The following is a 22,054-nucleotide window of genomic DNA, read 5'->3' as shown; positions in this document are numbered from 1 at the left end:
ACCCGCAGCAGTAATACACTTGCCTGCGTTAACTTTGCCATGCATAGACATTCATGTGCTCTGCTTCTATATGACAGATGTTACACGAGTAAAATCATTTTAATGCAGCGAATTATTACGTTTCCTGCCCTGGCCATATGAATTCATACCCTAACACGCTCATGATTAAGACCCAGTGGGGCTAGAAACAGCCATCTGTTCCTCAACAGAAGTGAGAGGAGTTTCTGGCTGACAGGTGGAAGCACTGTCAGCTCATCTAGTCCCATCTCATCTCTCAGGTGCTTTGTCTGGTTGGGATAGGACAGAGCAAATCCTCCAAAATGACATTAATTAAAGACTAATTAGAGACAACAGAAATAAGGTAGCAAGAGAGATGTTCTCCAGTCTGTCAGGACTTTTTTTTTTTTTTTTTTAAATAACTGCAAATGGAAAAAGTAAACTTATCCCAAAACACTTTGTTGTCAACTGGTGTTTCCTCTTTTTTTAATCCTTAAGACTTTTGAATCCCCTCATCATTAGCTTCTTTTATTGACTTACACTTATTTCACAAGACCCTCTTCCCAGTACTAAGTTCCACCCTCAACGTGTATTTAAGAAGACAGCGGGAACAATTTTGAAAGAATAAAATTTTGAAGGAAGAATGTTGTGGCAGGGAGTGGTGATGAAACCAGCTTTAAAGAAAGCATTTCCAGGAGTTCTGTGAGACTTGGATTTCAACTTTCTCCTTTCACATCAGTGTTAACACAGGCTTACTGAGCAGCACTAATGCTTTGCTGATCTTGTGATAGGTGTACGCTCAGCTTGACTGGTATTTTAAAAAAGTGGTTTTTTAAACTGCACACTGCACATCTGACCTGCCTGCTGCAACTCAAATATGATGAGTATGTCCCAGAAAAAAAAACTGAAGATTTGCACCTGTATAATGTTACCCTGCTTGAATTCACAGCCTTTTTCTCACCTTACTGCAATCAGGCTTTGCAAGAGAGCTCTATCTAGCACACCTGCATGTTCACTGCCTACAAGACAGATAGAAACTACTGTGTTCAACCCTTTTCCAAGAACCTGAGGTGGTTTAAAATAAATAAAAAGCTGTAGCTATACATGATATTTCCAGAAGTACAGGACACACGGAGCCAAACACCAGCAGACAAACAATCCATGACCATTCCAATATGGAAGTGAACACTTCCATCTAGTGGAGATCAGATGCCAGGGCGTGCCAGAAAAAGCGAACTTACGATAGCAAAGCTAAGACTCAACAATCATCCACCAGACAATGAAATGTATTTAATATGAAAAAAATAAGAGCTTGTTTTTGCTATTTGCTGAAGGATACAACTGTTTAATTGCTTTTGAGGTGCCTATTTCCTATAAAGACAGACTGCATTATAATAAAGCCAACAACCCCAATTCATCGGGTCTACATGTTATTGTATCCACCTTGCCAAACCACATGCAACGATAACATATCAGCATTCCCAATCTATTGCCTGGGAAGAGCGGAACATGGCAGAAAGTTTTTCACTCTCTTTTACTTTGGCATCTATGGTCTTCCACACATCTCATGGTTTCCTAATACCATTTCACTCAATATTTCAACCAATTCTTGCACACGGGGCAGACACACCAAGGAAGAAAAGAAAAAAACAGTAGAAACTTCAGTTTTAAGGCTCCCACATCCATTAGCCTTCCTTCATTTTTCATCTAAGTTGATTTCTTCTTCAGTTCTTCCAGACCCTTAGGCTTTGGTCCCCTTCAGCATGTTAAGTTATTTGGGACAAAGAAAACGTTCATTTGCTTTGTATAATGCTGAATACTGCATTCAGTGATAAATATTAATAGCTCAGTTCCCAACCCAATCACTGAAGAGTAGTCAGTGTTATGCGCCCTTTCCTGAAAATGTTACCGTAATTAAAGATGTGAGTGTTATACCTAACAGTTAGAAGCAGGACACACGGTGATTTGATTTGGAGTTGTTAATCCTAAAACCAGTTTCAAAATAGCTCTCAGAAGCAGGCTAAGAACATTCTGTGCCTATGTGAAATCTCCCATAAGTGCTAACAGAATGTAGTTACAAGATTATTTCCACTTAAAAAATTGGAAAGCATTATTACCATCATCCATTGAGGTAGGACTTGGATAAACGTGGTGGGTAGCTTTTGATTTCTCTTCAGTTACTGTTCCCTGTGGGAAGGGTGGAATGAAAGAAGACACTGCATGAGAAATCTTCACATTACCCCAAATTTCTCAATCGTTTCTTTTCACTCACATTCCATGCAACCTAGAAACATTTGAGGCTCACCACAATGCACCTATGAAGAATAACCCCTCTAACAAGCGCTAGAAAAAAGCAATTATTTCAAGAGACAATTTCTAAATACTACAATTTACATAATATTAACTCTGACAAGCAGGAACTTAACTAGAAATGGCTAACATGAAAAGGATATCCCCAGCATTCAAGTCTGTACATTAAATGACAAGAACTCCTGCTCTTTGTAAAAAGATTCCTACGTAACAGAAGGGAGTAAATCAGAAACAACATTAACTCTACACAACTTTTAGTCACATATTCAGACACGAGCACACTTTTTCTTCTTGAAGGTTTATGACAATTTTCTTCATGTATGAGAAGCAACAGGAAGACTCCTTGTGCTTATGTAGATGCCACAATTATATACCTATTGGAATTATATACCTATTGGACTGCTATATAACTATCAGTTAAACAAATGCATAATAACGCATGGTCAGTCAAGAAAACCCTCTCCTTTCCTTACGTGGGGAACCAGCTGGATTCTCCCATACGCTGCAGAGACACTGCCAGTCTCCACAGATGAATAGTCTTTACCAAAGACAGCACAAATTCACAGAACTCAGGCTCTTTTGCAGAAGAGGCATTATGCTTTGGTATAGTTTTTATGAAAATGTTATTCAAGATTTACATTCTATAACTATTTGACAGATTTATTTAAAGGACTTAAGAGCAGATGGGACAGTTTAAAGCAAACAATATATGAACAACTTATTTGAAGGAGTCGTCAGCACCAAAAGGAGAAAAATTTCTAAAAGCATGAAGATGCATTATGTTATGGTAGAGATACCTGGAGAGCGTTCTGATATCAGGGGCTGAAACGACCGTTTCTACCCCAGTAAGAGTTGGCAGAACTGGGTAAAGGGAGAGGAGGTGCTCTGAGTAGAGGCAAAAAAAGGAAGCTGGAAAGTGAGAAGAATTTAAAATCATTCAAAGAGAAGAAGAGTGCCTAGGCATGACTGAAGGACCTGCAAAGAGTTCAAGAACAATAATGGAAATTCTCCCTTCATTGCCCACAAGTTGGAGAGGCCTCTCCAGGTATCTAACCTGACCTGTATGAATCATACCAGTCAGTTTCATTTATTCCCTAAGGAGCTTCAAAAAAACAATACATAGAAACTAGGCAAACAGGAAATCTTTCTAGATGCTACGTTGACTGAAGAGAAAGGGATAGATAACTTTAAAACAGCTTTCTGAAGGATGTAAGCAAAATATAAGGCTTATTTCCTGCCTCTGCTAGACTGAATACAACTGGAAGCTGGAGGCATAACAAGATGTATGAGTTCTCTACTGCCAGAACACTTTTTTTGAAGCAGATAGATATAAATGCTCATCTCACTCTTTAACTGCTTTCAAGATCCTAAATTATTATTCTGGTTCTTCTCAAAAGAATCCTCAACATTTATAAAGAAAAATCAGATAAGGTCTGACTACGAAAAGCAGTAACATCTTCATCAGCAAAGACAGCAGGGAGGAGAAACACCTTCCTGATGATTCTAAGTCAAGAGATCCCACTACCACTGTGCTGGGGCAAGAGTGATGCAGCTCTTCTGCAGAGACTGCAGAAGGACATGGAAACGCCAGGGAGAAGGGAGTTACATTACTGGGGAAGGAAAAGAAGAAAATGACAACGGGTAAAAATGAAGACAGTGAGCAAGCACTGGCAGCAACACAAATTAAGAATTCTTCAGAATTATGAGAATTTGAATTCTTCAAAGGAAGAGAACTCAAAAAGCAGAATTCAAAACAATTTTTTATTTCTTCACATCCTTTTTTAAGCAGGCAGTTTTGTCACCAGAGTCCCTTAAATCATTCACAGATAAAGAACAGTCCGGGTGGGAAGGGACCCAGAGAGTTTACAAGTCTTTTAAAACAGCATCCTTTTACTGGCATCAAGGTATTTTCAGTGCTGTCTCCATTGCTTTATTGTTACACAGCTTGTAACCAGCAGTAATCATGGCTCATCCAGAACCAGCTCTTCACTTGGTCCTATCTGTCAGGAGAGCTCCCTTTCCAGAACATTCCTCTCAAGACAAGTGACAAGTCTGTTTACATTTTGAAGAGATGAAGCTATTCATCTTGTTCAGTTCATCATTTAATGTACTAAATTACAACGGCAAGATTTTGACTCTTGTGGAACTACGCTACCTGAAAGGAAACAGATGTTACTTGTGCTCCGTTCAGCACAAGAAAAAATCAAGTAAAATCAAAAGAGGTAGTGATTTTTTTTCTTAAGATTAAAACTTCCTTATGCTTGTTCCCACGTATCTAGAATAGCTGTATTAGACACTACCTTTTTTGGTGTCAGATTTGGACAAACTGTGAGCTTCTGCTCTATTTAAGCAGGAATTCAACATTGCTGGGCCAGCAACAAACTCACTGAGAAAGCATAAACCTCAAACTGGTTACTACTTTAAACTTCAACAGATTTACTTCTTGAACAGAGTTATGATTCTGTTTCCATGCGAGGATAATTACTAATGGCATTTTACAAATGGTTAACATTTGGTCTTAATTGACTTCTTGTTGCTGCCTCGTGTTGTCAAGACGCAATCCAAATGTAGCTGGTATGCTGAAGTCACGCAAATACACTTGATCTTACAGAGTTACAAGAGACAAAAGACATTTTAAGATATGCTATTTAACAGACAGTTACCTGGTGACGTTTGACAATATCCTTTAATTTATTAGCCAACTTCAGTTCTATATCTGGAATGAGGTAGATGGTTGGTCTACTCAGACAGTTGTTCTAGAGGAGGGAATAGGAAATTAAATAAGAAATTAGTAGGCCATCTGTGACATAAACCAAAAAATTCCTGCTACAATCACCAATGCTTGAAAAAGCTCAAAAGGAACTGCACGTATCAGACTGAGATACGACACACTAATTCCAGCTCCAAAATCCTTACGACAATATTATTTCCCTTTCAGCCTCCCTACCACAGCCTTATCGTGTGTTTACATCTGGACTCTGCAGATTTGCTGTTAGCCCTATCAGAGACATTATCACAGATGAAGGAACTCAACCCACTGTAGCTGTTCTTACGTTCCTGCTTTCACAAAAACATCTTTAATGAAAACTGTGTCTTGGATTACAAAGAATTTTTGACAGGTTCTGGAAGACTTCACAGGAAAAGGAATTCATCTACCATGCAGATTTGTGCGCTTTTACAGTCTACATATACATTTGTTCTATTTGCAATTTTAACATGTACTTTATGTACTAAAGCAGCCATACAATGGTAATGCTTTTTAATAAGGAAGTATCATTTCTTTTTGCTGTCCTTCCTCCTATTTCCATTTTTGACAAGCACCTGAAAGTTACATTTTTACTATATTATTTGAGTATAAACCACAGGTTTTTGACTTTGAGAAAAATATTCTGTTATTCACATGCAGCAGTAAAAAAAAAACTTCAAGTTAGACTTCACACAACTGTTACCTGCTACCTTCTGGTAGTAACTCTGTACGTTTGATAAAACAAGTGAGAGCCCAAAATGCACCCCAGAAGTTACAGATGAAGCTCGTCAGTGGATCACAACCAAGGTACACGTGCTAGTGAATCATTTTCCCTGAGCACATGAACACATACAGAGAAACTAGTTGGTTTTGTACAAGTTTCTTGCCTGCACTAGTGTTTTCTCAATGTTCATGAACATCTCCACATTTCGATCCATTCGGGATGGATTCTGCAGGTCAAACCTCCGCCTGTTGAAGGAAATGATTCAAAAATATTAAAAATATTAACTTTCCTCCATTCAGTAGTAAAGAATCTTTCATGTTTGACATAAAAAGCAGTATATTGCGGTAGCTATGTAAAAACACTTGAAGCACGATCAGAAATATTTTTGCTTCACTTGGCAACTCTCACAAGCCAAAGAATCACCATGAAGCAATCAGCAAAATGCAACTGATTTGTGAAATGTTTAGCAAAAAGGAAGGTTGAAACTGTCCAGCAAAAACCCTGTAGCAGGGTTGTGCATTCCACTACAGTTGCCAAGGATAATTAAATAGGAACATAATCAAATGTTCAAGGTAGGTTTCAATGACAAGAGGGGAAAACTTGTGAACAAGTTCTCGTGTTTTCCTTATTTTTAAGGAAATTTTTATTTTTAAGTTGCACCCACCCACCAGTCCCAGACGCTAACCCAGGAACAAAGAGCAATCCATTAGCTGGGATCTCCTGAAGCACAGACCTGTCTGAGAACAAGCCACCCCCCACCCACCCAGCATGTAGGTAGCTAATAATCCGTGTCAGCATTTTATGATCATCTTTATTGGACTCTGGTACTTTAAAGTTCCCCACGTCATTGACAAAGTAATCAAAACTCTGGAAGTTACAGTGCAGGTTTAAGCATCTTTCAGAAACGGAGGGAGTGACACAACCTGAGACTTTCTACTGGGGAGGAAGAAACCCAAGAGCCCTCAGCAGGCGTTCTGCCAGGCCCCCGACATGTGCAGAAGTCATGGACGAATCACCTCAGATGAAGAACTGGAGCAGTGTCCCCACAGAACTGGAAAGGCTGGACAGTAAGGGCACCAGTGCCAAAGCTCAGCACCTGCGTAGCACCGACCCAGTGCCGCTAGCTGGGTATGGGGCTGCAGGGGCCTCAGACGGATTTGGGCCTGACCCTGCGCACCTCAGCCTTTTCCGTAGCACGACGGCATCTTTGGATGATCAGCTTGGTGACTCTTAGGTGTCAAACACTGTCTGGTGCACTGCTGTGCCTCTGGTTTTGAAAAAAGCTGTCAATAAGCCTGGCAATGCACTTAAGCAGAGTGCTGAGCTGGCGGTCGGGGTGGCAATCAGGATTTCAGCACATAAAATGCTCCATAACGCAGTGAAGGAGCCGTGCTCTAATTACCCTGGGGTGACTGACAGGCTGCTTTCACTTCACACCCAACTTCAAGCACAAGAATTTATTGCTGCACCCGTACCCTTAATGGCAGTTTCTTTTAAACACAAGCTTGTTTCCAGTAACACAGCAAATCAATTTTTAAAGTTCATAAATATACAATGAGGGTAACCAAAGCAAAATTGATTTTTAGGCACAAAACCCATTACTACCCAAAAATGGCATCCCACCAGCATCATGCTACTAAATTTAACAGACACCTCAGCTGAGGCCACCACGTTTTTCTTCATCTGAGGCTTTCTAGTATTTTCAAAAAGAAGTCGTCCAAGCGGGTGGCACTGCATAAATATGCTGTAGTGTTGGGCAGCACTAGCAAACAACCGCTATTAGTCTAAGACTGCTTCTATCCTCAAATGGACTCTTAGGACCTGGCAAATAATTGAATGATAACATTTGACATATTTATTAGAATCTTCTTTTAATTTTAAAAGAAAACTACGACTTCTCTGGACTGCGCTGTGCATGTTGAAAGCTCTACGCTGACTTCTAGAAGTAGAACAAGTCATCAAGAAGTCTGTCGGTTCACTGCACAACACAACTTAATGCATTAAAGTATTTTACACCTAGATGCACAGGATTTTAAGAGCCAAGATCTTCTCCAGGATTTGTGCACTGACAGCTTTATAGTCTATTTAAAATGTATGCTTCTCAGGTAAGTATAACAGATCTTCAAGGAAGTGAAAGAAAACAAATGCCAAATAAATACAAATTATTTTCCTAGACACCTAAAAAAGTCTTCAGTAGCCATGAAACAAAGACATTTAAGGCATTCAAGGTTGACCAAAATTTTTACATTTGCTTGCCTAAAATCTGCACTAGATTCACTTGACGCTATGCATGCCCCCAAACTTTCACCTGCTTCTGAAACCCATACTTTAAGAGAAGCATGTCAATATATTAAGAAAAAACACTCTTTGTAGTTGCCCGTTTAGATAAAATGGTAGTACTAATTCTTTCTGTCCTCAGTTTAACTGATACCCTCTGGCAGGTTTTAGCCAACAACTATGTGAATTGCAGTGATAGGCAAGGTATGTCCAGCTGCACTGGATAAGTGCATTTTTGAGACATACCTATTATGACGAGGAAAGGTACTTCTCCTATAAGACAGATCATTCACAAACAGGTTAAGCAAGAGCGACAATGCATACCATTAAAAAAATAATCATATTTCAGGCAAAACACCACATATTATTTGGTTGAGTCAGTGAGGGATACATTCCAAGATCTAAGTCTGATCCACAGAGTTAAATTCAAGTATTACTTCCCTCTACATCCCACATGCACAAACACAAGGCACTACCCACTAGTTTTGAGGGATCAGCAAGAGAGTGAGACGAGAGGAGGCAGCTGTGTATCTGAGCTTTGCTGACAAATTTCAATGACTGAAAACTAAATTTGTTAAGGAAAGAAAGTGGAACGTTTAAATAGGTCCTACTTCATGAATATTTAACTCCTTTGCCTTAAGGCAAAAAGGTAGCAAGACACTCCTGAAAGATACGCCACACAGAACGTTACAGATATCACATATCCTGGGTGTTGGCAATATCAGAGTAGGGGAAAAAATAGAAAGACTAATGGCTTTCTGATATAACCATCTTAGATATCCAATTAGCTGATATGAGTATAAACAACTCCTGAAAAACAACCAGTCATACTAGAATAACTTGGTTTTTTGCCTTTTAATTTGCTCTTGTGGGTCACAGAAACAGTCAATTCCAGGAATGCTCTTACAGGTCTGCACAATGTCAGATCAAGAGCTATTAAAATTCATGTGTGAGAACAATCTCTGCTTGCTTTTATCTCATGACTTCTCATCTTCAGTTTTCTTCCCATGTTCTCAAATACCGTAATTCATGCTACTGCCTTTTTGCAAAGATTATAACTTAGAAATGAACAAGTCAAAGCACCACTGTGGTATCACATTAATAGTTCTAATACTAGTGTCAATAGCTACATGGGCAGTGTCTTAACTACTCACATTCCTCATTTATGGAGGTTGATAAGCAATGGATCACTTTGTATTTATTACTACCTGATGATGACAATTCATATTTTCCTAGACCTAACTAAACCCTATACTCAGTACAGTAAGAAATATTCGTATCTTTCAGATCGAAAATAAACTGTAAGATAACCAGTTAATTTGCTCAGTCATACAGCACATAAATTGCAAAAAAAGAAGTCTCAAGTTTGTAATTAACTTCCAACCTAGAAGTTCAAGAGCTCAAACTTGGACAACTTGTCTTTAAATTTAGGAATGTCTTTAAAACAGGGGAAAAAAAAATCCTCTTCCCATCTCCAACTCCCTTGCCTACCCAGTTCTCCAGAAAGTATTAAATCTCAAGTAGTTCGCATAGGCATTTCATGTGCTTAATTTCATGCAGAAGGTGTATAAATCAAAATAAAAACTTACCAGCCCTGTTCATTCTTATATTTGTAAGCAGCACCAAGAATGTGACATAATGTACCTCCAGCTTTGAAATCCATGAAGCACTTTGCCTAGAACCAGAAAGGAAACTGAGAACAGTGACATTCACTTTTATGTCATCGTTTTAACAATGAATACATACTTGTCAGCTGAGTTTGAGACATCTACACTTTGTCACTGCGCGGATCTGCCCTAAAATGCTAAATCCAACTCATATCTTCACTCTCACTTCTAGCTGAGCCGCACATTCATAAACAGGTACTCCGTCTTCAAGAACTGAAATTCAACAGCAGCAGCAGGAGACAGAAAGCTCTGCTGAGTCTCACCAAGCCTCTTCTCTGAAGTCACGCAGGACTGCTGCCTACGTAAAAAGGCACTTTTTTCCCCTTATTTTAGTTTGGAATTCTCTTTGCTATCTTGCTAGTATCTCCTGTGAGGATGTTTGTTCTTGGAAAAAATAAGTTACTGTCAAGTAATCTTAGCAACAGAGGAGAACTGGAGAGCTCAGCTAAAGCCGGGGCCAGACAGAAGCAGCACTAGAATCTGTTTTAAGCACGGTCCCCAGGGTACTGACATGCCGTGGATCTGAAGTTTTCAATACACAGTTTGGAACAGGAAGGAGAAAAACATGCAACAGCATTTATGAACTAAGTGGTTAAAGAAACTGACATGTCATGACTACAGAACAAATTAAAACTGTTTCTGTTCACCAGGCCTTCTCTCTACAGTTACAGATTGTTTCCAACAGGACTAATAAATCAATTTGACTGAACCACAAAAAGAAAGCGATTTAAGTTTATTTAAGACATGTCATTAGTTACAAACATGAACTTCTTTCTAATAACTGCGGCACTGCTCTTGGCAACTTTTATACAGAAACAGGACTTTCGAAGAGTTTACTTAGGCAAACAGGTCCATTCCCCAGGCAACTTCAGACACATCTAAAGAAAGCTGCTCTAATAATAAACCCAACTGATAAAATTAGGCCAGTCAGTCACGCAGATAAGCTTCCACAGCAGAAAGGCACATTCTGCCTGGGTGTCTGCGTCCCCTGGCAGGAAGGATGCAAGCCCACGCCTCACAGCCTGGGGTAGCGCCTACCCCAAGGGGCCCTGTGGGGCCAGCTCCTGCTGCCAAGACCCCAGCCCCATACTGGAAGGGGAAATGAAACCCGTCATCCCTCAGGAGTGCTGAACACGCCAGGATCGGTCTGGTTTGTGTTTCTCGGTAAAAAAAACTCGTACAATTCAGCGAACAGAACCTGGGAGCGGCCTGGTGGCTGGGCTCCTGACACCGGTGGCTGCCTGCAAGCTGCCTCCTGAGGGAACCGAGCGGGGAGCGCACAAGGCAGGAGGCACTGCACACCCACGGCAGCTTTGGGTCAGCTTTTCCTCAGCAGGAACGTTTCTGATCTAGCTTCTAGCTTACTTTTTTAGATCAGACTAGGTAATTTTCTTTAAAGTCAGTTAAATGATGCTTCAGGAATGTTTGCTAATAAAAACGAACACCAAAGGACAAACGGTCTTGGCATTACTGACAAGCATTTAAAATTCATTCTTCAATCAGGAAACTAATATGGAAGCATGGGAATTAAATGAAACATTGCCTTCCTCGGCTCTAGGGCTGCTGGTGGAAAGAAAAGCAGTTCTGTGAGGTATCTGATATGCCAGTGTCCAAGAACAACATAAACAAAATCCTTCGTAAGCATCCAACAAAAGCAGAGACGCTCCCAGCCTACCATCTGTTGACAGCCCTCCTGCGTGCAGAAAGCGATCAGGATCCAAGGCGACCACACGCGTACCTGAGCTCAAGCCGCCCATGTTTCAGCACTATTCTTAGCGACCTCAAGTCCCGTACAGACTGGGCAGCCCCTGATCAGAAGCCTGAATTACAGCACGGAAGGATGGCACAGACACACTGCGTGGCTCCGAGAAGGCAGTGCTGGTTCTCAAACATGCCAGCCGCCCCAAAACACTCCCTGCTGCAATGCTGCTTCAGCACCGCTATGCGGGTTGGGCATCTCGAGGCTGTCCTACATACTTACGACCATGGCCTTCCCAGCCATCTCCTTCCCCAGAGCAGTGGGTGCCTGACTGCAGGCTCTGAGAGGTGCTGGCCATGCCGCCACGCACAGGGGGTCCGGCTGACACCACACCGTGAAGAATGGTACAGAAATTTCTCTCACAGACTGGCGTCCATTTTTACTGTCAGCAGCCTCTAGCAAGACCCTCTTATGCTAGCAACAGTGGCTGGTTTAATGAAAGGAAATAGCTTTTAGCAATTAGACAAAACCTGTTCTGCTGAGATGTAACTGTCAGCAACCTCCTACAGATTCCCCCAACACTTCCACCCAACAAAATCCAGTATAACAAGGCAATTAATACCAACCGACCTCACAGTTCGCTGTCTTTTAAGAGTTAGTATCTTATCATAAGCTTTGCTTGAAACATGCAAAACTGTCTTTAAGACAATTAATCAATATTTTCGTATCTGAGAACTATTAAGGTTAGACAACATGCGTTTAAATGCAGTGATCAGAAGACATGGACTGCAGTTACGCTGTACCAGCCCTCCATATAACCCACATCCAGTCACAGATCCTTTCCTGTACCAAACCCTTGCCAACAACAGGAGCTTAAACTCAGAATTAACACCCTGTACCAAGTACCAACTCGTTGATGGAAACGGGTACAGTTTTATGGTCCACATTGCCAGATCAAAGTAAAGCACCACAGCGTTCACCTCTGATCCAGAGGCTTTTCACCACCACTGAGGTGTCACCAGGTCAGAATGGAAGAAGGCGAGCTACGTTTTAACGGCATCTCGTGGTGCTTCCTGGTACGTTCCCAGGCATCACGAGAATCGCCTAGTAAGTCAGCCTGAAAACTCTTTCTGGAAACAACATGCACGAATTCACACTCTTAACAACAGAAGTTACACGAGCAAAATATGTCTGGAAAAAAGTAACCATAAAATAATGATAGCATTCCATAATGGTGAAGTGAAGAAGATAAAGTTACTTTCATTTTCACAAAAACTTCAATTTAGGATATTGGAATGAGTTATAAACATTCCCAACTTAATTTGTGTATCAAAAAGTATCCTAAGTTGCATGATCTAATTAGGTTCCCAGTGAGTATTTTGTGGCAATAAATGAAGACCTTCCTGCTGATGTCCACAATGCTTACGAACACACTGACGGCAGCTGTCTTGGCCCATAAAACCTACCCTAAACCAGCCAACTGGGTGCTTGATACCATGAGGATGCTGGAGTCCTTGCCCTCCACAACTGAAATCCCTAGCTTACTGTCCTGAACATTTGCTGCATCCCTCTTTACCATGTGTTTAAAATTCACACTCATTTGGGCAAGAACGTTTTCATGGTATACAGGGTTCCAAGCACAAAAGGGCTGATCTCTGAACACTACCACAAAGACAGTGCTGGTAAAGATGTACCAAGTTTGAACTTTAAATGCTATAAGCAACCCTTAGAGTATTATCTCTGTATGCCAACATTCTGAGTGGCTGGAAAACTGTCCTAGACAAACTAGGTAACTATGTACTACTAAAGACGTGGTATAGCCAATTTTCAGCACTGACAGCATCACGGGTTAGAAGGTTTCACTGGGTATTTCTGTTGATTAAACTTACTTGTTTTGGAAAGAGCACGTTATACAGTCAATTTAGGATGCATCAATCCAAATGGATTTGACTTAAAGTTTAGCAGTTTACACAGAACGTGCACTAGAAATTAAAACCTTTCCACGGCATTCAGGAAATCATTTCCAAACGTATAGAAAATAAGCTGCATCAAACTGAAAACCTGCTTTTCACAAAGGAGCGTGCAATTTCACCCCTTCCAGAGGATGCACCAACAAAAGCTTCAGACTAAGCACACATCTCCCCGTCACCTGGAAGCACGCCAGCAGCGCAGACCCTGGATGAAGAACAAAATAGGCTGTTGTAGCAGCAGTGGGTTAACCCCAGTACTCACAGGAAGCTTTGTGAAGGCAGGATTGGTGACATGTTTTCCAAAGGCATCTTCCTGGAATTGCAGCAGCTGCACCACCAGCCCAGCCAGCGTTTTATTGGTAGGAGCATCTGCTTGAACATACTGAAAGACAAAACACACACGCTTCGTTGGGATAGAGGATAATACAATGGAAGGCTGGTTTATTAATTCCCCAGATGACTTTCATCAGTTGCACAGCACAATTTAAGATTTAAGGATCGCTGGCAGGGGAGGGAGGACTGGGCACACACAGAACAAGCACGATGCACATTTTTCAAGCTGTACTCCTAAAATATAGGACCTTTCTGTGAATCATCATCAATTCACCACGGCCACTGGTGTTTTAAACAAATACTAACTACTTTGATCTGTTTCATAGATCATAATAAAGGAACAGGCTAATTCTGGCCTACACATATACAAGGCTTTCTACAGCAACTTTAGCGTATGCTTTGGAACGACATAAACATTTCCCAAAATTACACTTCTAATAAAAAGCATACATGCAAAGGGAGAAATCACAGCATGGAATTAAAAAAACAACACAACAAATGGCTGCAGAGTTTTCATTACTCCTAGTATACTATATTCGCTTACTAGATGTACTCTTCTCAGCAAGCCAGAAGACCTCCAAGAGTAGAACAACCATTCCTTGTTCACGTAGAATACAGGGCAATATTAGCTACCCTACAGTCATTTACCTGAGGAACACTATGTACCATGAAAGCTTTGTGCTTCCTTCGTATCAGGTTCTCCTACAGCCTCTTAAAATAAGAGGAGCCAGAAACCTGAAAAAAAAAACTTAAAACCTGAGCCCGAACCTTCAAAGGTTTAAAGGTGTGGTGTTAGCAGGAACTAAGCTTTCCAAAGTCCCATCTGTGTAGTGAAAGACACCACGAACATGCTGACTCTCCCATTATGATTTTAACGTACCTGACTACCTCAAGATTTGAGTTAAAACAAGCAGACATACATCTGAGAAATTCAAACTTCGCAACAAAGGACACAAACACCCAGAAGACTCCCTAGGTGTCCTCCCAAAGCTGCACATTCCTTACTCCTCCTCCCTCCCACATGAAAGGAGGCAATTGTGACAATTTTATGCAATTAACAATTCCTATCAATTCCCATCAGCTACCGCAGAGATATGGAACAGCAAGAAATCAGTCTTTATTGCTGTCAGAATCCAACCAGAGGTAAAGACGTTTGCTCTCAGGCTTTTTAAAACCCCTACCCTTGCACTCCTCCCAGCTAGCAACTATTTCTTTTTTGTAGATAATTTTCCAACGAGCAGCTCTGCCTGCTGTGGCTGAATTCAGAGCAGTTTAAGCAATCTTTTGTTGGATTACGGATGCTAGACAGGACAGCAGAATGCAGCACGTGACTAGCCCAGATGCCTCACTTAATCCAGCATCTGCACTTAGAGCCCCTCGCCAGGTGCTGCGGCTCGGCAGGCAGCGTGCCCCTCTCCTGCCTTTGTCACGGGCAGCAAAACCCTCCAGCAGGGAGGCACAGAATTACGCTTCCACTCCTACTGCTGAATTTGCCAGAACCCTTTTTTATTACGGGCTGCTAAACCAAGGAGGATTACTTCGATACATACAGCGCTGTACGTTTTTAAAGCTGTTAATTAATATTTTTCGTACAGGTTTAGAACAGGCAACTCTTGCACCCAGGACACGTACAGATGAAGTGCCTCGCAGCTAGTGGCCATAAAGCCCCCATCGTTTTGGGCATTCGGCCCCACGTCACGACCTTAACCAAGCCTGAACAAAACCCTGCCCTTGCAGCTCAGCCGGGCCCATCACCCTGCACCCAAACACAAATTCGGAGGCGCAGGCAAAACAGGCAGGTGCTGCACTGCAGACTTGAGATCTGCACGAGAGTGAAAACAAAAGCACAGCAGGTGAAACAATCCCATTCCTATTAAATAATCCCCTTCCTGTTACCAAAACAGCTTTCGTCTCGAAGACGCTCACACGCCGTACCTACTAAACACATCCAAAAAGCAAAACTGCTGGTTCCACCTTGAGTCCAGCTACCTCGAGGTGGAAACGTTCACCACCTACCCACAGCACTTTCTCTGTATGCATACGTAGGTCGATGGATGAAGAATTTTTCCCAGTAAAACAATAAAGTACACTGTGACACCACGCCTTTAGTGCGCATAGGAGGCACGCTCCAGGTATATCATAAAAATAATACAGAAGTGGCTTTTGCACATCTCCTCTGAAGCCACGCAGCCTTCGTTACTCTGTCAATGCTGGGCAGAGCAAACAAAACAACCGACCACTGACCCAAAACCTGCACTCAGCTCATGCCCTTCCCAGCCCATCCAGCGTACTTAAGCTCACAGCTTCTTTATGGCACCAAACCAAAGCCCTCAGCATAATCCCCTAGGTACGGTTATCTCGGCTCCTGCTTTGAGGATCCCACGGGAAGGTAACTCATGAAGGGGAACCAGACAGAGAACATTCTTCACACAAAGCGACAAAAACAGAAAATGAAAACCGAGAAGGGAACATCCAAGCTGGGGGTTTCTTTGTCACTTGCAGACGGGAGTCAGCACTGCCAGCAGCAGCAGGGGACGCGCACGTGGCTGTGATTTAAGGGCTGAGGAGTGCCGCCGCTGTAACGCGGGGCAGGCGGGGCTGGTACCTGCCTGAACAGAACGGAGCCTGAGAGATTCTGGTACTGGCTTACTGCATTTTTCATAACGTGTTTTCCCTTAGAAAGGCACGTTGACATGAGCATGCCTGGGAAATGCAATCTTAGACACGAGTTCTCAGGCAGCTGCTCTTCCCTTGCCGACCCCGCTGCTACCCGCGGCACCGGCTGGAGGCTGCCAGAAGGCAGGCCATAGGGATCCCCGCTGCTACCCTGCACTGCCACTATCTTGCCGCTTTTTTGTGCGGGAAAGTCACTTCCTTGCCTGAGGCTTCCCCTGAAAGACAAGGACAAAGCCTTCAGAAGGAAGCACAGGAACCTGGACCTCTCGTTCATCACGCACACCAGCCAGGAACACCAACGGAGCTGGCGCTGCAGGCTGTAGTGCAGCAAAATTAAGGAAGATAATTTCCTGAGGGATACTCGGGGCTGTCGGAGGACCACAGAAGGCTGAAGTCACAACACGCCTGCACTGCTCTCCACAGCAGACGGAAGCAGAAAGCGATTCTGCAGCAAATAAAGACCTTTAAACAATAAATTCTAGAAATGATGCACCGCTCCTAGACAAATAACTTCGGTGTAAGAGGATTTTGGTAAAGGCTGATCTGTGCCGCACACTTCCCTTACAACTACAAACACAAGAAACATGACGCATCACCAAACTACGCTGGCATCAAACAGGAACCACACACGCTCGGAAGCCTTTTAGTATAACTCAAGTCATCCAAGAACTACTGCATCCACTACTAGCAGAAGAAATCACGTATCTTCCCCAGCAAGATCTGCCATTACAGCTGCATGGGACGAGCCCTTGCCGCAGACCCAAGGGACAGATTTGTATATCCAGTTTTGATGTGGCTACTAACCTTGAATAACCCCATTACGGCTCTACGGTGTAGCCCTGACACAAAATCCTTTCCTTCCCCCAAACAAAGAACATTTCAGCGCAAATAACTAGGTAACGGGGAAAGGAAAACCAGCATTAAAATACTTTGATTTAGCTTACAGCCCTTGTCACTTTTTTTAAAAGGCGAGCGCACAAAAGAGCTCCAAACACGGAGAAAAACCTCCCTCAGACTAAACCACAGCCAGTCTGCCAAGAAACACTCGATAGGGTCAGCACCCCGGGTTCAGCTCGCGGCAAAGCAGCGGGGGGGTGGTCCCTGGCCGGGCACCCAGCACCCAGACCCCTGCCCCTTCCCAGCACCAAACACCTGAAGTAGTAAAAGTGGGTCCTAAATATTCAGCAGAACACCCGGGCTCCCAAGCCGTACCTTGCACACCGCACGGGTTAGTGCCCCTACGGACAGCCCGCCCTCCATCTTCTCCTCCAACTCCTTTCCAAGGCAATGCTCCCCTTGCTCTTTAAAAAAGAGAACAAAACACCCCAAACCCCGTGTTTTTGCAGCCTCCTGTCTCAGTGGCACGACTTCTGGAGCCACGAAGCAGCCACATCTCCCAAAGTCAAGCTGGACATGACTAACGCGCTGGGAATTGTCCTCAGGGACTGCAACTGTAAGGCCAAGGTTATTCTCCATATCCTTCGTAACACATGCAAAGTTAGAAAAAAAAAAAAAAGTGTTTTAAATACTTCATGACAAGGCATTTCACATAAGCCATCTGTTGCTCAATGTCAAAGGAATTACTGAACACGTAACACCAGAGATCACTGAGCACTTATACAACAGCAAGTGCATTGCCCAGTTTTCCTTTGCTTTTCAAGTGCAAATTCCTGCTTCTAAGGGACACCTTGATGTCCCCAGCGTTAGCCTACCCAAACGCTATGAAACAGGACTCTCAGCTCCTCCAGGACTTAGAACCACGGCATAATTCAGACATGAGCCCCAAACACCCCCCCAGGGCCCGGGACGAAGCGGGGTCCTGCAGCTGCCAGCCCGGGGAAACAGCACAAGGCGGCTTTCACGCCTCGCACACGCAGCCAGGACGGGGCTGAAGGCTGCAACAAACAATATCGTTTTCTGTCGTCGTATCTGCCGTCACCAACAGCGTGCCCCAACGTCCCTGCCCTCTGTACCAGCACCCTTTACTAACAGCCAAGTCCCCCCTGCCCAGCAGGAGCCCCCACTGCCTGTTTGCCCAACGCTGGCTTCCTCACTGCCAACGCTCCGGCCGTGAAGAAGAGGGCCAGGGGAGGTTTGTGCTGGGAAAGCAGGACGTCCTTCTGCAGCAACATGAGGCCACGGAACACACGCCACTACTGCACTGAATTTATCACCAGCCACGCTGCCTACACAGCCCATTCCTCCTGGTTAATAAGGGCTGGTTTTCTGCTACCCGGCCCAAGCTGCCCATACTACTATTTGAACCTCTTATTTTTCGAGCTGTACTCTAGAGACACGGAGAACTCTCGTGGATTTGAAGACCCGGCTAATCTGGAGCCAGGAACGAGCAGATTCACAAAGGCAATTCTCTCTCCCCTCGCCGGCTGACTCCTGGACCTGGGCGGTGCTCGCTGCGGTTCGCTGGGTTCTCTCCAACACGGCCACGGCTTCCTCGGCGCCCCCGGGGCTGGACACACCGGGCACGCAGCGCCGGGTCCTGCTGCGGACACGGGCTGGGCAAGGTCAGCTCTAATCGCTGCGTGCTCTCCTGAAAGAGGCCGTGCGTGCACAGCAAAGCTGCCACCTGGGCTACAGGAAACGAGATTAAGGGCGAAGCACCCACCGCACAAAGCAGCACGACCCAGCTCCGACCAGAGCTTCCACTGGGAGCCTTACGGACACTTCCCTAAGCCCCAGCAGTGCCTACAACAACAATCCGTTTCTTTGTTTCCCAAACCAAGAATCACTTCCCGATTTTTAAAGGATTTTCCGCAGCGATATTTTGGAATTCATTTGCCCGGCGCGGGCTGCTTCTTCGCCCAATTTTAATTACCTCGCAGAGGCCAAGAAACAAACAGAGGTATCTAATCTTTACAGCCGGTAACGCCGATAAGTGCAAACCAATTATGAGAGACGAGGGTTGCTTTGGAGCGTGGCGCGGAGGCTCCCACTCGCGCGGCGCAGATAAGGGGCTGTGCGGTGCTGAGAACGGACCTGTCGGGGCTCTGCTGGGGGAGCGGCACTGGGAGCAGTACCGGGAGCAGCTCCTGCCAGCCCCGGTGCCTCCAGGGAGCCGGTGCTGCCGGACACCGGTACCGGCCCGGGGTTACTTTACACACCTGAGGTCCCTCGGGTTCACGGGGGTCTTCCAGCTCGGGCACGCGGTGCTCCTCAGGGGCCGGTAACGGCAGGGAGCGGGGCCACAAGGGAGGCCCGGTGCTTTTTGCGTTACGGTTTCTTTACCGACAGACACGGCCCGAGCCGCTTCCCCAGCCGGTTCCGGGGCTCACGGCAGCGCAGGGCCCGGCACTGCTCGGCCCGGAGCCTCTGTGCTCGTGTCGGAACGGCCGGGACCCGGACCGGGACCCGGACCGGGACCGGCCCGGAGCAGCCCCCGTGCCCCGGAGCTGCCCCCCCCGGCCCAGCCCCCCCCAGCAGCCGCCGCCCCGCGCTGCCCCCGCCGCCTTTGTTCGGGCCGGCGGGCGGCCAGCGCTGCCCAACCCTTAGGCCAACCCCCCCCCGGTCCCGGTCCCGGTCCCGGTCCCGGTCCCGGTTCCCCCCCCCGGCCCCGGTTTCCCCCCCCCCGGCCCCGGCCCCGCACCTTCTTGTAGTGCTTCCCGAGCCAGACGCGCACCGAGTCGAGCTGGGACACGGTGTCGGGGCTCTCCCAGAACTTGCCCGTCGGGCCGCCGTCCTTCCGCCGAGCCACCGACAGCGCCGCCAGCCCCGGGCCGCCCGCGGCCGCCGCCGCCGCCACAGCCACCGCGGCCGCCCCGGGCCCCGCGCCGCCGCCGCCCGCCGCCACCGCCGCCGCCATTGTTGGCCTCGCCGAGCGCCGCCGCCGCGGCCCTGCGCCTCCCCCCCGCCCCGCGCCGCGCATGCGTCGAGCGCCCCGCCCCGCCCCCGCGGGGGGGGGACCGGGAAACCCCGCCCCTCACCCCCCGTCCCCCTCACCCCCCCCCCCCCCCGCACACACACACACGCCGGCCCCGCGCTCGGCGCCGCCATCTTGGCGCCTGCGCTGCGCCTCCCGCCCGGCTCCGCCTCGGGAGCGCCGGGGCTGAGGGGGGCTCTGAGGGGCTCGGTGTCCCCTCGCGGCCCGGCCCGCGGTGGCTCTTGAACGCTGCCGGCTTGTTAACCTCGGCTGAAAGCGGTCCCTGTAGAGCCAGCGCTGCTCTGCCGCCCCCCTTTGTTTCTGGTATCGCCTTGTGGCGGCGGGCTTCCTCACACGGAGCGAAGCGTTAAGTCTCTGCTAGGCTCCCGGTGGTTTTTTCTTCTGTGGAGAGCTGTGCGCCCTCTTGGATCTGCTCCTCCTGCTTAAGGACAGGGGACTGTGCCCATCAGACCCACACACTTCCTCACAGCTGTCCCTTGGGAGCCATAATTACAGTTACAGTAACTACAGAAGTTAGGTTCTTTTTTCCCCTTCCCTGTTTCTAAACAGCTGAGCCCTTGCTATACGAGAGGTAATCCTTGTGTTCCTGTGGAGAAACAAAAAGCATTTACCTCACACAGCTTCAGCCCAGGCTGTTTGTTCTCTAATCGGCTACCACAGGATGTGGTAGAGCCCCATCGTCTTCAGGCAGCAAGGCTGGGTGCACTGCTCCTTCAGTGAGTAGAGCTTACAGAGGAGAGAACATCATCTAACAGCATCTAATAAACAGTGTTTTTGGGGGAAAAAATAATAATAAAAAAGTGGAAGATAGGGAAATTGAGAAACATAACTAGAGAGTAAATAAGGTGCAAACGTAACTACCCTATAGCGAGTTTTGGTCCTGACGGTCTTTAATAAACTCCCAAGTGAATCCTAAGCAGAAGTTGTCTTGCTTTCATCAGAAGATCACAGAGCATCGCTTGGGAACAGGCAGAGAGCTGGTTGCAGAGAGTCTTCCTCTTCAGGGAGAACTAGAGCTGGTCACCCACCAGGGATGGGTCAGTCATCAGCTGGGATCACGGTCCTGGGCTTCCTTCCACAGCACAAAGGATTTCAACCAGAGACAGGGACATGGGTAAAGAGCCAAATCACAAGAAAACGTAGTGCTCATTGTGGCTTCAAAAAAAAAATAAAAGTCAAATGGACTAAAATGCAGTGAACCAATCTGCACCAAGTCTTCACTGCTGGGTATGTTCAGATTTATCATATCTTTCCGTAATCACATCTAGTACTATGTAGTAAGTCATTATGAGGCAATTTTCTCCAATTTTCCTCTTTTGAAAACACTTTAGCTACTAATGTTTTATTTGTGAATCCCATCATTCAAAATAAAAAACTCAACAAGTGACAGGCAGAAAATAATCAGTATGTAATTATGCAATATGTCAAATTCTAGTAAAGAAAATTGAGTATACTTCCATGCTTTAGTTTTCATTCAATTACAGAAAAATATGAATGACAAAGCTGGGGGCTTCTCCAATTTTCACATTTTTCAAACCAACCTAAAGAGCACAGTCCTTGGTTCACACAAACACTAACAGAAACCCGCACACAGCTGTGGTGGTTCCCCATTTAACCCTAGAGCTTTTCCCTTTTTTTTTTTTTTCTTTTCTTCCTGAACTCCCCATACTTCTGCTCCATCTGTATGCATCTTGGTACAAACTAAGCCACCTACCCCCACCTGCCAGGCTGCAGTTACCTGTCTGCAGGCTGTGTGAAGG

General features: G+C 45.4%; 1 protein-coding gene across 1 annotated transcript in view; it reads right to left on the bottom strand.

The window, feature by feature from the left end:
• The window catches only part of SMARCC1 (SWI/SNF related, matrix associated, actin dependent regulator of chromatin subfamily c member 1), an 84,650-nt gene extending 64,371 nt beyond the window's left edge, over positions 1-20,279 (bottom strand). The window contains exons 1-7 of the mRNA XM_035554519.2: positions 20,001-20,279; positions 13,653-13,772; positions 9,644-9,729; positions 8,301-8,327; positions 5,941-6,022; positions 4,971-5,063; positions 2,115-2,184 (exon numbers count right to left, since the gene is read on the bottom strand). Coding sequence (XP_035410412.2) covers positions 2,115-2,184; positions 4,971-5,063; positions 5,941-6,022; positions 8,301-8,327; positions 9,644-9,729; positions 13,653-13,772; positions 20,001-20,279 — 757 coding nt within the window. The remainder of the gene's footprint in view (positions 1-2,114; positions 2,185-4,970; positions 5,064-5,940; positions 6,023-8,300; positions 8,328-9,643; positions 9,730-13,652; positions 13,773-20,000) is intronic.
• Positions 20,280-22,054: the final 1,775 nt, after the last annotated feature.

Source organism: Cygnus atratus, chromosome 2, assembly GCF_013377495.2.
Source record: "Cygnus atratus isolate AKBS03 ecotype Queensland, Australia chromosome 2, CAtr_DNAZoo_HiC_assembly, whole genome shotgun sequence".
Lineage (NCBI taxonomy): Eukaryota > Metazoa > Chordata > Aves > Anseriformes > Anatidae > Cygnus > Cygnus atratus.
The sequence above is the reverse complement of the archived record's forward strand: the minus strand, read 5'-3'. Positions and strand labels throughout refer to the sequence as shown.